The sequence below is a fragment of the Brassica oleracea genome, chromosome C1 (assembly GCF_000695525.1).
Source record: "Brassica oleracea var. oleracea cultivar TO1000 chromosome C1, BOL, whole genome shotgun sequence".
Lineage (NCBI taxonomy): Eukaryota > Viridiplantae > Streptophyta > Magnoliopsida > Brassicales > Brassicaceae > Brassica > Brassica oleracea.
In genome coordinates this window covers 2,506,562-2,520,294 of record NC_027748.1, presented here as the reverse complement: position 1 = coordinate 2,520,294, position 13,733 = coordinate 2,506,562, and the positions used below count along the sequence as shown (strand labels likewise).

The following is a 13,733-nucleotide window of genomic DNA, read 5'->3' as shown; positions in this document are numbered from 1 at the left end:
TTAGAAATATGAGAGAAGTGTTGTTGTGAAAGTTGTGTCTTTCTCATTAGCTCTCACTATCAATATATAGTGGAGGTTCCAAGGGTTTACAACAAAGGAGAGTATCTACACATTTATTACATATTGACCACAAATATCTAGACTTGGTCAAAGCTCATAAATGCTCCGGTTGAATGAGTCTTCATCTTGACTAGTCTTGGACGGATGAGACAAACCGGAGACGGGTGTAGACGGACCGGATAGTCGGGTCAGATGTAAACCTCCCTGATGGTTAATGGCAATCCACATATCCATATCATGGATTTATAACAATTGATTAATAATCCATATCTGAGCATAGTTTAGTTCTTCATTTGAACTAGCAAATGATATGATCGGATTCTAAACTCAATCACTGTGCCGCATGATTTAGTGTCCGAACGGTAATATTTGACGTGCAGTTCTAATAATAACAAAAACATTTGACAGAGTCTCCAAAAATCAATGTTGTTGCGGGCTCAAGATGTAAAAAAATCTATATAATGCAAAGTATTTGGATTCATATTTTTTTTTTTTTTTTTTTTTGTAAACTTGGATTCATATTTTGTTTTAATGCTTTAGTTGAAAATCTCGCAAAAGACTACTGGCATTAGGCCTGGGACGGATCGGGTATCCGGATCCGGATCCTTATCCGACGGATCCATAATTTTACTATCTTTATCAGGATCCGGGGTTCTCGGCATCCGGATATCCTTCTAAAAATTGTAATATCTGGCTGATATCCGGACCCGGATTTGGATCCTTAAAATAAATAAATAAATAATATCAATATATATAAAATATTAACAATAATTTAAAAATAAAAATATATATAATGTTTTTAATTATTTATATGTATAATATTACAAAATTTACATAAAATTTATATATACTATTATAAAAATAAAAATATATTAAATAAAATTAGTTTTTATATATAGATATTACTATTGTTGAAATAATTATTAATAAAACTTACGGATCCGGATATCCGGACTAAAAAATTAAAATATCCGGATCCGAATCCGACTTTGACGGATCCAACATTTTATTATCCGGATCCGGATTCGGCCCCTCCGGATATCCTGATTTTCGGATCGGATCCGGATCGAATCTCGGATCGAATCCGGATCTCGGATAAAAGTTCCAGGCATACCTGGCATTACCACAGCTCATTTCATTACAACAAACCTTGCATTAATTAACATGGTCACGCCGAACTACCACAGAGACCACCTTGGTCAATCCCTCGATATGCTCCAGATGGCCACACCAAGCTGTATTGTCATTGTATTTCTTCAAAAAAAAAACCTTCACATGATTCATGAGTTTTCTGTTTTCATATAGACATCCGGTTAATTAACTTTTATTACAAGGATTGATCGGCGCCAGACAACATATTTTAACATATGTAGAAAGAAAAAGTAAATAAATAATTAATGGTTAAATAACATCATCTTTTTAACTACCTTGATTAAATGTTAAACGTATAAAATACATATCCGAACTATGAGTCCACTCCAAACCCTCCGTTATCGGTTTATCAAAAATTTGAATCATTGGTATGCATTAATGATAACAACTGTGAAGTGTTATGGGAAACTCGATTGAACTCCAGATATGGTGGAGATTTGACAAAAAAGAAGAAGTTAGGAATCGAATAAACAATTATTCGAAAGCCTTTTCAAAAAAAAAAAAAAAAAAAAAAAAAAAAAAAAATGACCATGCTTTTGTCTCGCACGTCACACTCCAAGTCCTTATCAAACATAAATTGTGTAATTTAATACGAGGAACTTATGGATACACTATCAAATATATGGTTCTGCCCAACTATATTTACTTCACTATTGAGATCTGCGCACCATTCCTCCGCTTTTAATTGTGACTGCAAAATGATATGAATACAGTTTTTCCCATAAATGACTTGTATCTACTTCTCCACTCTATGCAATTCATTAGTTTGCCATATAGTAGTAGATAAATTAACATTTAGTGTCTTATATCATGAAGTGTTAGGTATCTTTATTATTCCTCGAGGAAATCCTTACTTCTGCCTGAAGTGTATTTTGTTTCTCTACTAAATATATACCAAAACTGTTAGATTTTCTTAAGGTTATGATATTTCAATATGCGACGTACTCAAAAAAATATTGGCGTAAATAAATCCCTTAAACTATATTTGAAAAGTGATTTTGCCACATGTCTTCTTTACAATCAATTTCACAAAACAAATATGACATAGCTACTGAAATTGATGACATGGCTTCCGGAAAAATATGTCATTGATAATTTCATTTAATGTTGATTTATACTTTTGGTAAATTTATTAGAATATGGTAATAATTCATATATTACATTTAATATTGATATTTCTTTTGGTAAACTTTTTAAAAATATATAGCTCATACATCATCTATAAAATAAATATATTCATATATAACATTTCAAATTTCCAAATATTATTATTTTTGTATAATTATACAATTTGTATTATTAAAGCTTTCAAAAATTTCTACAATTTTTTAAAAAATTTAAATATCTAATCGTAAGAAAATTAGTTTCTTATATATCTGCAAATTTAATAAATATTGTTTAGGCTAAATTTTTGATAATTATACAATTTTATATCATTTTTATTAGTTTTATACAAATTGATTTAATATATATCAAATCTATATTAAATATTAGTAAGAAAATAGTAAAATCTATAATATTTAATAAAATTTATTTTTAAATATAAGTTAGATTTAAAAAATTTCTTACTGCACATGGGGCGAAAACACCTACCAATACAAAAACTAAAAAGAGGTAAAACCCTTGTTACCTGACAATGTCTTAGTTTTTTGAACTCTTAGAGCATGATTATCCGGGGTCTTTAGTGAGGTTCTTAGTGCGTGAGCCCCCACAAAACCCTTAAGGATCGGTTACAAAAACTACTAATTAAGAACCGATCTTAGTGAGTTTCTTACACTGTTCACGGACCCCACTGACTCGTGGCGGTCCGCAATTGGTTTACTTTTAAATTTTTTTTTAGAAAAAAAAACCTAAGCAAAGAAATGCTTATTTGACGGACATGAGTAAAAAGATAGGTGGTTGTTTGTTCACTCGCATTTAGTACCTTGAGTGTTGGGTAAAAAATTACTAATTGTTTATTTGAGAAAATGCACATGTACGTGTTATAGCTTAAGTAGGAGTATGGGATATGATCATTTACTGCATCTTCAAGGACTATGATAATTGGATATGCAGCAAGAAGATTCAAATCTACTAGTCACTCAATTAACATAGTGAACTTTCAAACTACCAAAAACTAATTTTTATGCATGAAACATTTGAAATCGTATTTACCATGAGTTGTTTTTTTTTTTTTTGTCAAACAACTCATGTTTTACCATGAGTTGTTGATTTCATGTTTTTCTGTTTACAGTGGTCAATCTTAGGCAATGATCAATGTCTGAGAGTTACGTGATCGATATGATACCGTTGGCCAAAAGTATCTTCGCGCGTGCATCTATTTCTGTCCTCAATCGAACACGTGTCATCATTCTCCACTATTGAGAGTGAACCTACAAGACTAGCATAGTGTATCCATCCATATATATTTGACTTTTTAATAAGAATATAGGTTTCCATATTGCTCGGTAAAATCCTAGCCTGGGGTTGCACCTAACTAAGCCTTTGCTTTCCAGCTAGGTGACTTTCTTGGTTTGTGTAAGCTTTTTATCCTTCATTCCTCCTTTCTTGGGGTTGGTATTGGAGTTTAAATGTGACTCCATATTAGTGTTAACATTGATCTTATGATTCGTTAATGACTCTTTTACACTAAACAATGCAAATGGCCTACAAATTTCTAGATAAAATGCACATCTTGATTCTTTTCTTATGTTTCTAATTAATCATCATGAAATATGAGGTTCAAATTCAATATCTTTATAATTAGCAATGTGTGATTCAATTAATCATTGACAAATTACGCCTATAACTAATTCACCTTTTAATAAATAGATAGGCCAGAATCTAGACAGGTTAACATCAATAATGCATACTTGCTTACCAAATGAGACGAAACCGAGCCTGGAAAAATCCAATTTTCTAGCAAGACTACATAAACTATATGAAAACGTTTGAATCGGATTGTCGGCTTAAGTCGTTATCCAAACAAAACACTACCAGAAGAAAAAATTTAACATGTCTCTTATTTATATATTTTACATTAACTGCATGCAAACTGTCTCCCTACCTCTCTTTCATATTATTGTCCTCTCTTTTTACTCAATCAACCTCTATAAATGTAATACGAGTCAGAACGAACAGAGACCACACCAAAGAGTTTAAAGACAAAACGGGCGATATATCATATATATATATCAGTAAAATGTATTCCTCAATGAAGCTCTGTTTCATCCCATTAATGGCTGCTATAGCCATGAAAGCTTCTAGTCTCTCCACACAAGATCTCCACAGCTTTTACCTCTACCTAGAAAAAAACTCCACATCCCTAACCATGTTCACCATCTCTCTCATTCTCGGTTGGACGCTTTACATCATGAACCGGCCCAAACCCGTTTACCTAGTTGACTTCAGCTGCTACCTCCCACCGTCTCATCTCAAAGTCAGCGTCAAGAAGATCATGAGCCACGTGAGAGTTATACGCGAGCAAGGCATGTGGGCGAAGACAGGCGAGCACGATTACTTGATGGACTTCGTCGAGAAGATTCTAGAACGGTCCGGTCTAGGCCAAGAGACTTACATACCTGAAGGTCTACATTGCTTGCCGTTAGAGCAAACGATGACCGGGTCACGTAAAGAGACTACGGACGTTATACTAGGAGCGGTCGATAATGTTCTCCGCAACACTGGAGTTAGCCCGAGTGATATAGGTATCTTAGTGGTGAACTCTAGCACTTTTAATCCTACTCCTTCGTTAGCTACTATTATTGTTAACAAATATAAACTTAGGGATAATATAAAGAGCTTGAATCTTGGTGGGATGGGGTGTAGTGCTGGCGTTATAGCTATAGATGTCGCTAAGAGTTTGTTACAAGTTCATAGGAACACTTATGCTCTAGTGGTCAGCACCGAGAACATCACTCAGAACTTGTACTTAGGTAACAACAAATCGATGTTGGTTACAAACTGTTTGTTCCGGGTGGGTGGGGCTGCGGTTTTGCTTTCCAACATGTCTAAAGACCGAAAACGCGCTAAATACAAGCTTGTTCACACGGTGCGGGTCCATACCGGGTCAGACGACCGGTCGTACGGATGCGCTACACAAGAAGATGATGAAGATGGTTTGGTCGGAGTTTCCTTGTCGAAGGATCTACCTATGGTGGCTGCAAGAACGTTAAAGATCAATATCGCAACGTTGGGTCCACTTGTTCTTCCCATACGTGAGAAGCTTCGCTTCTTTGTAACGTTCGTTAGAAAGAAGTTTTTCGACCCCAAGATCAAGCATTACATGCCAGATTTCAAGCTGGCTTTCGAGCATTTTTGTATCCATGCGGGTGGTAGAGCGCTTATAGATGAACTTGAGAAGAATCTTCATTTGTCTCCGCTACACGTTGAAGCATCAAGAATGACATTACATAGGTTTGGTAATACCTCGTCGAGTTCTATTTGGTATGAGTTGGCTTACACTGAAGCTAAAGGGAGGATGAAGAAAGGAGATAGGATTTGGCAGATAGCATTGGGGTCAGGGTTTAAGTGTAATAGTTCTGTTTGGGTGGCTCTTCGTAACGTGAAGCCTTCTGCTAATAATCCTTGGGAAGACTGCCTCCACAAATATCCAGTTGAGATCGATATATGATTATGGATAGACTGGATAGTTAGTGATTCTTTTCATCGTTATCATTTACATTACCAAAATATAAACGTATGGACTGGACTGGAGTTGTATCGCGACTTAAATGCTCTCACTAGAAGTTCTTCGTTGTCTTCTTTTTATGCGGTGTTGGACTGTTGCTTCGTCTAATGAAACATTTCGTGTATTTTCCTACATATATAAGTTTTTTTTTTTTTTTAGAAAGGGCTTTATAACCTACATATAAGTTTCTTTATCAATTATATATAGGGAAAAATACAAAATTTTATTTTTCGGTTTTAAATTTATCATCAAATTTCCAGACTACCACAAATTTTAGGTTTAGAATGAGTGTCTAAACTTGTAGGGTATTTTGATATATAATTATATAACATTTATTTTATGATAAGTATTAAAATTATCAAAACATAAGTATTCTAGGTATCTATAGCTAAGAGCACCTCAAATGTACTACTCCAATTTTTACTCCAAAATGGTGTAACACCAAAATGGAGTTGAGTTTTACTCCAATGTATTACTTCATTTTTTACTCCAAAACAAACATTCATAAATGATTCCATTTTTATTTAGTTAATAATTGTTATTAGTACTTTCAACTTATAAAAATTTAACAATTAAACCAACTATTTTATATTTACAAAACTTTCATAAAAATATATTTTATTTAAATTAAATATTTATTAATAAAAATACAGTTATAGTTTTCTTCCAATTTCAATTGGTGTAATTTTCATCATATGCAATTTTCTTAATTCAAAAACAAAATTATGCATTAAAAGAACATAAATAAGAAAACAAAGTTTTTTTTTTGTAATTTAAATTACGTACTTGATCCAAATATTTGTGCATATATTAAGCTTAACAAGTACAAATCTTATCAATCGAAATGTTGACCTACAAGATAAACAAAATCATATATTTCGTTTGAACGATACTTCATCGATTCCAAAAACAATTTACAGAATTACTAAATCACTTATTTGTATTATATTATATTATAAATTATTTATGTTTAGTTTTGATTTTTATTAGTTTATGCCTCTTTTATGTAAAACTATTAAATAATATTTTGTGAAGTATTATATTTATTTTCATGTTATTGTATTATTTTAAATATTATTTAAGTATGAAATAAAAATATTCAAGATTAAAAGGACCATTTCATAAATAAATAAAAATTCAACTCCAAAATGGGGTAGGGTAAAAATACTTTATAAATGGAGTAACCTTAGTCATTACTCTATTTTGGAGTTGAATATGAAGTAGAGTTGGAGAATATTTTACTCCAAAATTAAGTTTGAAGTCAAAAATGAAATAAGGTTGGAGATGCCCTAAGAACATCTTCAATCCCACTGCAAAATTTACTGTAAAATAGAGTGTAATATGCATTTGTGAACAAACAAAAAAACATTACTTCATAAAATATAGTAGATTATGCAGTTGTGAACAAACAAAAAAACATTACTCCATAAAATGAAGTGGATTATGCAGTAATGATTTTCTTTGTTTGTTCACAATTGCATAATTCATTTTATTTTGCAGTAAATTTTGATGTGGGGTTAAAGATGCTCTAACAACTCATAGATAACATGATACGGTAAGATAGAAGAAGGTTGTCTTCATGTATAATGGAAAATGTAATTTATTATTTTTTAAAATTGATATATTGTTGTACCTGTACATGTCGATATCCTATATAGTTTTACGAGTATTTCCAATAAAGAGATTTAAATCAAACGTAAATGTAAACCCTATCTAATATTTATATGAGATTTTCGTAACTGTGAAATAATATCACATAGAGTTTTCTCTAACAGACTCTACTGTGCGATGATTGCATTATGCCCTAGGCATGTTAAGTTATCCCTTAAAATGGGGAGAAAATATTCAGCAAATCAATCTTGCATGTGAGCTGACGAAACTGGTATCGGCATGAAAAATAATACTTCGGTGACAGCATCAATAATCTGAAGATATGTCTTTTACATGAAGCAGCTTGATAAAGACTCATTAAATTTATCTAGTTAACCGTGTGGCAATTTCGGAAAACAGCTGGAGCAGATACATTAACGACCAAATCTCTAAACAAATTGTAAAGCCCAACAACATGCCAATACCACAAGTTGCAAAAACAAGCTTCGAAAAGGTCATGTGCCTCTGTTCTATATCTTGATAAAGACAATGTAACCAATGTACAAGACTAGACCGACCTTTTTGCTTTGTTTTAATTTATCTATCGCGAGAGCATATATATATTAATAAATTATGATCGAACACTTTATTAAATCGCTATATAAAATTCTAGACCCTTGAAACCTGAATATCCTTTACTACAGAACCTTACAAAAAAACTGAAATCATAATGTCTTAATCATATTGAGATATTTAAAATAATCACTTGGAAATAATGCATACTGCATCCATGGTAAATATAGGTTGGGTTAGATTTTACCGATTAAAAATTATTCTTCTTTCAAATCTTTATAGCTAAAAATTGTTCTCTAATCTCACGGTAGATGCTTTTTTCATGGTGTGAATCATCCTAAGCATTTGTGTATTGAAACATGAAAGAGACGTGTTTGTTCGATTTAATTTAATATCACTACACAAAATCATATTAACCACATGTGATCAATATCTTCGACAACCAATACATCATCGTAGTTTACGTCTCAGATGAGATGGTTATAAGATCTTCTTTTTTTTTTTGGTCAACTATAAGATGATCTTCTTGTATCTTTTTCCTTCTATGTAAAGAGACGATTGTGCGGTACGATAAACATATTGAACATCTTAGTACAAAAGAGATATAAAAAAAATTACTATTATTTTCTTAGATAATAAATTAATCAGAAAAGGAAAGTCGGTGGTTAAAAAAATATTAAAACGCTCAAATTGTGGTTGGTTAATTTGGTCCTATCATTCGTAATTAGTAGCAAGGTTACAAATAATCGTCTGAGCTAGTTTTATGTTCGTTCATCCTCGTTATTTACTCCAGAATTGGATTGATATGTATTGGACAAACTCATTTCTTGGATCCTAGTTATGGACTTATTTGGTACATTCCAACACGTTCCATTCTTTATCTGCATTTGTGGTCTCGCTACTTGGATTGAAATCATTGCTAAAATAAATGGCCTTCAAATTTTGGTTCGTTATTACTCTATCCTCTTTATATTAACTACTAGCATCGTATGAACTATAAAATATATTTTGTCATTGCAAAATAAAATCCATTCTTGAACTTCTTATCATATTGAGAAAATATGTGTACAGTATATTTTAGAGATGAATCTGCCACTTAACATTCATACCCAAAAAAGATGAACAATATGCTAATAATAAGGTTACAAAACACACGTTAATAATTGAAATAACATTACTTTTTTTTTTTTGCTTTGCTTCAACTCTACGTGAATATTATCTTCTAAAAAAATATTTTAATTTCGAAGAAGTATTTTGCTGATAAAAATAAAGAAGTACTATTTTTTAAAACGATTAGATTTTCCAATGAAATTTGGTTTTAGTATAAAAACAATTAATAGATTTTGACAAAGTTGAATAATTAATTGGGTAGAAAAAAACGCGTTTAATAATTGACATCAACTTCTCGAGGACACTAGTGCTCTCTATATCTACTTCAGGACCAGACCTCTCTCTCTCTATATCTTCACGAGTGAAAGCAAACACTCCTCTCTCGAAGCCAGCAGCAATGGCGGAGAAGTCGAGTTTCTTCGCCCATTTCACCATTCTTCTTCTCATACTGATTATAACAATAACATGTTGCGAGGGAGGGAGGCGGCGTTCATCGGGGAGAACATTGATGGACGGCCACGATCTCTCGAGGCCTCTGAAGCTGACGTTTGCTGGTCCTTCTCGGAACTGGACCGACGCCATTCCCATCGGCAATGGCCGTCTCGGAGCTACGATCTGGGGCGGCGTCTCCTCCGAGACTCTCAACATCAACGGTAAGTGTAAAACGACGTCGTTTTACACTGTTTTAGAAACTAAAACGCCGCCGTTTGATTTCCCATTCATCTCTTCATTGTTGTGTTGTGTGCAAGTCTTCATTTGTGTTATTATATATTCTGTGGATGTTGGTAATAAATGAAGCTCTGCTATGTCAGATGACTCGTGTTTCTCGGAACCATTTATTGACACGACAGAACATTGGGATTATGCTTTGGGACATAGTCTTAGATCACAACCACCTTTAATCAAACAGGGTCTCTTACTAGACTTTGTGTAATAAAATGCTTAAAAAGCCAACACTTTTACTCAAAAAAGACGTTCTTGATTCTTGTTTCTGCTGCTCTGTTGTGTTCTTTTAGTAGTTGTGGATCTAAAGTGTTCTTTTTTTATTTGGCAGAGGACACGATTTGGACTGGAGTGCCAGCTGATTACACAAACCCGAATGCTCCAGAAGCATTAGCACAAGTCAGGAAGCTTGTTGATGAACGAAAATACCCTGAAGCTACTTCAGAAGCTGTCAAATTATCAGGCCATCCTTCTGATGTATGTTTTCTCTTCTTCTTGACTTTTTGATTTTTTTTTTTTCAATACTAAAGAAGTTCTGAAACCCATAATCCACCGTTCAAAACCACAGCATGTAATATTAGTTTCGTTTCAGCTGTCACTCGAACTGGGGACCTCTGACACAATACTCAGAGTTCTTGATTTTTTCTTTGCATGTGTAAAGATTAAAGAACGAACCATTTGTTCTTAGTTTGGTTTCCTTCTTACAGGTTTATCAGCTAGTGGGAGATTTAAATCTACAGTTCGACAGTTCACACCGTAAGTACACTCAAGCCTCTTACCGCCGCGAACTAGATTTGGAAACAGCACTAGCCAAAGTAAGCTACTCCGTCGGCTCTGTGGAGTTCTCTCGTGAACATTTCGCTTCTAATCCGGATCAAGTGATCGTAGTCAAGATCTCTTCAAGCAAACCGGGGTCTCTCTCTTTCAAAGCATCTTTCGACAGCGACTTGCACCATCACTCGGAGACTAAGGGGAACCAGATTCTGATGCAAGGAAGCTGCCGCCCCAAGCGTCTTCCCGTGAACTTGAGCAAAAGCATCAACGCGACCAACATACCTTACGATGATCACAAAGGGTTGCAGTTTGCCGCCGCTCTTGAAGTGAGAGTAAGCAACGGCGGCTCTGTGTCTTCCTTGGGCGGCAAGAAACTAAGCGTTGAGAAAGCTGACTGGGCCGTTCTGGTTCTGACGGCTGCGTCTAACTTCGACGGTCCGTTTACCATGCCGGTTGATTCCAAGAGAGATCCTTCAAAGGAATGCGTTAACAGAATCAGCTCGGTTCAGAAGTATTCATACTCTGATCTTTATGGACGTCATTTGGGAGATTATCAGAAGCTTTTCAACCGAGTCTCTCTGCAACTCTCAGGTGGTAATAATAAAACAGAAGCAGCTTCAACTGCTGAAAGGGTGAGATCGTTTAGAAAGGATGAAGATCCTTCTTTGGTGGAGCTTTTGTTCCAGTACGGTCGGTACCTTCTTATATCTTCTTCTAGACCTGGAACTCAGGTGGCTAACTTGCAGGGGATATGGAATAGAGACATTCAGCCGCCGTGGGAGTGCGTTTTGGTTTCCCTCTTCTTCAGTCCTTTCTCTTCGCTTTGATGTGTCACTAACTCTCTTTATCTTCTGTGCAGTGGTGCTCCTCATCTGAACATTAATCTCCAGATGAACTATTGGCATTCTCTTCCTGCTAATATAAGGGAATGCCAAGAACCGCTGTTGGATTATATGTCTGCTTTAGCTATCAATGGCCGTAAGACAGCACAAGTAAGTTACATTGTTGACATCAATGTGTGAAACTAGTTGAATGTATCAAGATCAATGTCTGCCTTAGATATGATGAGTCATCAGTGTAATGATCATTTTATTGTGGTATATAGGTGAACTACGGAGCAAGTGGTTGGGTGGCACATCAAGTATCAGACATATGGGCGAAAACTTCACCGGATAGAGGTGAGGCAGTGTGGGCTCTCTGGCCAATGGGTGGAGCTTGGCTCTGCACTCATGCATGGGAGCATTATACATACACTATGGACAAAGTAAGTTCCTCAAATTCACCAATTTCAGATTCAGTTTCTGTTAATTCTAAAAGTATCTTTAATCTCTGTAAACCTGTAAAAAGACCTTAGTCCTGTATTGCCTTTTAGGATTAGGAAAGTTATTTTTTTTCTAAAATAAAGATGTTTTTCTAAAGGAAAAAGAAAATCGGGTTTGAGGCTACTATAAATACGGATGTATGGAATTGTAAATTTGTTCAATATCCAAACTCTAAACCTGTATCTGACTCGATTTGTTTTGCTCTTAAGTTTCTTTGCTTTCAGTTAGTTTGCGTTTGTTCATAACAGTTTCTTTAACAGATTCCATGTTCCAACCTCTACTTTGTTTATTCATTTTTTCTAGGAATTTCTTAAAAAGAAAGGATATCCATTGTTGGAAGGATGCACATCGTTTCTCTTGGACTGGCTAATCAAAGGCAAAGACGGATATCTTCAGACCAACCCATCCACATCCCCTGAGCATATGTTCACATCTCCAGATGGCAAACCCGCCAGTGTTAGCTACTCATCAACCATGGACATTGCCATTGTAAAAGAAGTATTCTCTGCTATTGTTTCCGCATCAGAGGTATAGCAAGCAAATGGCATCATCTCATTGATACTGAAGCTAACTCTTTCTTATGGTTTTTTTATCAAACAGGTTTTGGGGAAAACGAATGATACTCTGATAGGAAAAGTCATTGCTGCACAAGCAAACCTTCCACCTACCAGACTATCAAAGGATGGTTCTATAATGGAATGGGCAGAGGACTTTGAGGACCCTGAGGTGCATCATAGACATGTTTCACATCTCTTTGGTCTGTTCCCTGGTCACTCAATCACACTTGAGAAGTCTCCGGAGCTTGCTAAAGCTGTGGAAGTATCACTTAAGAAAAGAGGTTTGTGTTAATTTTTTCTTCTTTCCCCATTCCCATTCTGCAATGTCACAATATGTAAATAATGAAATGATTGGTGCAGGAGAGGAAGGACCAGGTTGGTCCACCACGTGGAAAGCAGCCTTGTGGGCAAGGCTTCACAATAGTGAGCATGCGTATCGATTGGTTACTCATATTTTTGATCTGGTGGATCCGTTAAACGAACGTAACTATGAAGGAGGACTCTATACTAACTTGTTCACAGCTCACCCGCCCTTCCAGATCGACGCCAACTTTGGGTAAGTCAGGACAGTATATTGCAAACACTAAACTAAAAACAGTTCAATGACTAATCTATACTTACACATGATTTCTTTTTTTTTTCTTGGTCAGATTCTCAGCAGCTGTAGCTGAAATGTTAGTGCAGAGCACGACGAAGGATCTGTATTTACTCCCAGCACTTCCTGCGGATAAATGGCCTAACGGTTATGTGAAAGGGCTGAGGGCACGTGGCGGTGTGACGGTGAATATAAGGTGGATGGAAGGGAGCCTTGTGGAGTTTGGTCTCGTGTCGGAGCAGAGTGTGTCAACCAGAATAGTGTACAGAGGAAACTCTGTGGCTACCACATTGTCGCCAGGGAAAGTCTTTACTTTTGACAAAGACTTGAAATGCATTCGGACAGAGAAGTTATAGAAGTAATGAGACGAGATGTTGATTCTCATCTGTTTTTGTTGTCATATGTTTTGTTCATCTAAGAGAGAGGAAAACGCATATTGTTTGTCCATCGTTCAACGAGCTATGTACAAGTGTAACACACATGTATCCAAAAAGTTGACAGTGAAGTAATGTCTATCTACTTTGTGTCGTTACCTCTTCAGTCTATATCAAAATATATCAAAATATTAACATGATTAAATGAGAAGTTTTCATATTCAACTTAAGTCT

General features: G+C 35.0%; 2 protein-coding genes across 2 annotated transcripts; both read left to right on the top strand.

Moving 5' to 3' along the window:
- The first annotated feature begins 4,313 nt into the window (after nt 1–4,313).
- LOC106326318 (3-ketoacyl-CoA synthase 16) lies at nt 4,314–5,859 on the top strand. The gene has a single exon (XM_013764329.1). It carries the CDS (start codon nt 4,394–4,396, stop codon nt 5,822–5,824), a length of 1,431 nt encoding a protein of 476 aa, XP_013619783.1. The 5' UTR covers nt 4,314–4,393; the 3' UTR covers nt 5,825–5,859.
- Nucleotides 5,860–9,485: 3,626 nt separating this feature from the next.
- On the top strand, nt 9,486–13,665 carry LOC106308629 (alpha-L-fucosidase 2). The gene is made up of 9 exons (XM_013745770.1): nt 9,486–9,807; nt 10,209–10,354; nt 10,585–11,432; nt 11,511–11,643; nt 11,757–11,915; nt 12,277–12,501; nt 12,574–12,811; nt 12,891–13,086; nt 13,181–13,665. The coding sequence occupies exons 1-9, from the start codon at nt 9,552–9,554 to the stop codon at nt 13,479–13,481; spliced, it is 2,502 nt and encodes an 833-aa protein (XP_013601224.1). The 5' UTR covers nt 9,486–9,551; the 3' UTR covers nt 13,482–13,665.
- The last annotated feature ends 68 nt before the right edge of the window (nt 13,666–13,733 follow it).

Bases quoted from the DNA above. Each gene is read 5' to 3' on its own strand.
- LOC106326318 (XM_013764329.1), top strand. From the start codon at position 4,394: ATGTATTCCTCAATGAAGCTCTGTTTCATCCCATTAATGGCTGCTATA.
- LOC106308629 (XM_013745770.1), top strand. From the start codon at position 9,552: ATGGCGGAGAAGTCGAGTTTCTTCGCCCATTTCACCATTCTTCTTCTC. The intron at 11,433-11,510 runs GTGCGTTTTGGT...TCTTCTGTGCAG, and splicing joins GACATTCAGCCGCCGTGGGA to TGGTGCTCCTCATCTGAACA. The intron at 13,087-13,180 runs GTAAGTCAGGAC...TTTCTTGGTCAG, and splicing joins CAGATCGACGCCAACTTTGG to ATTCTCAGCAGCTGTAGCTG.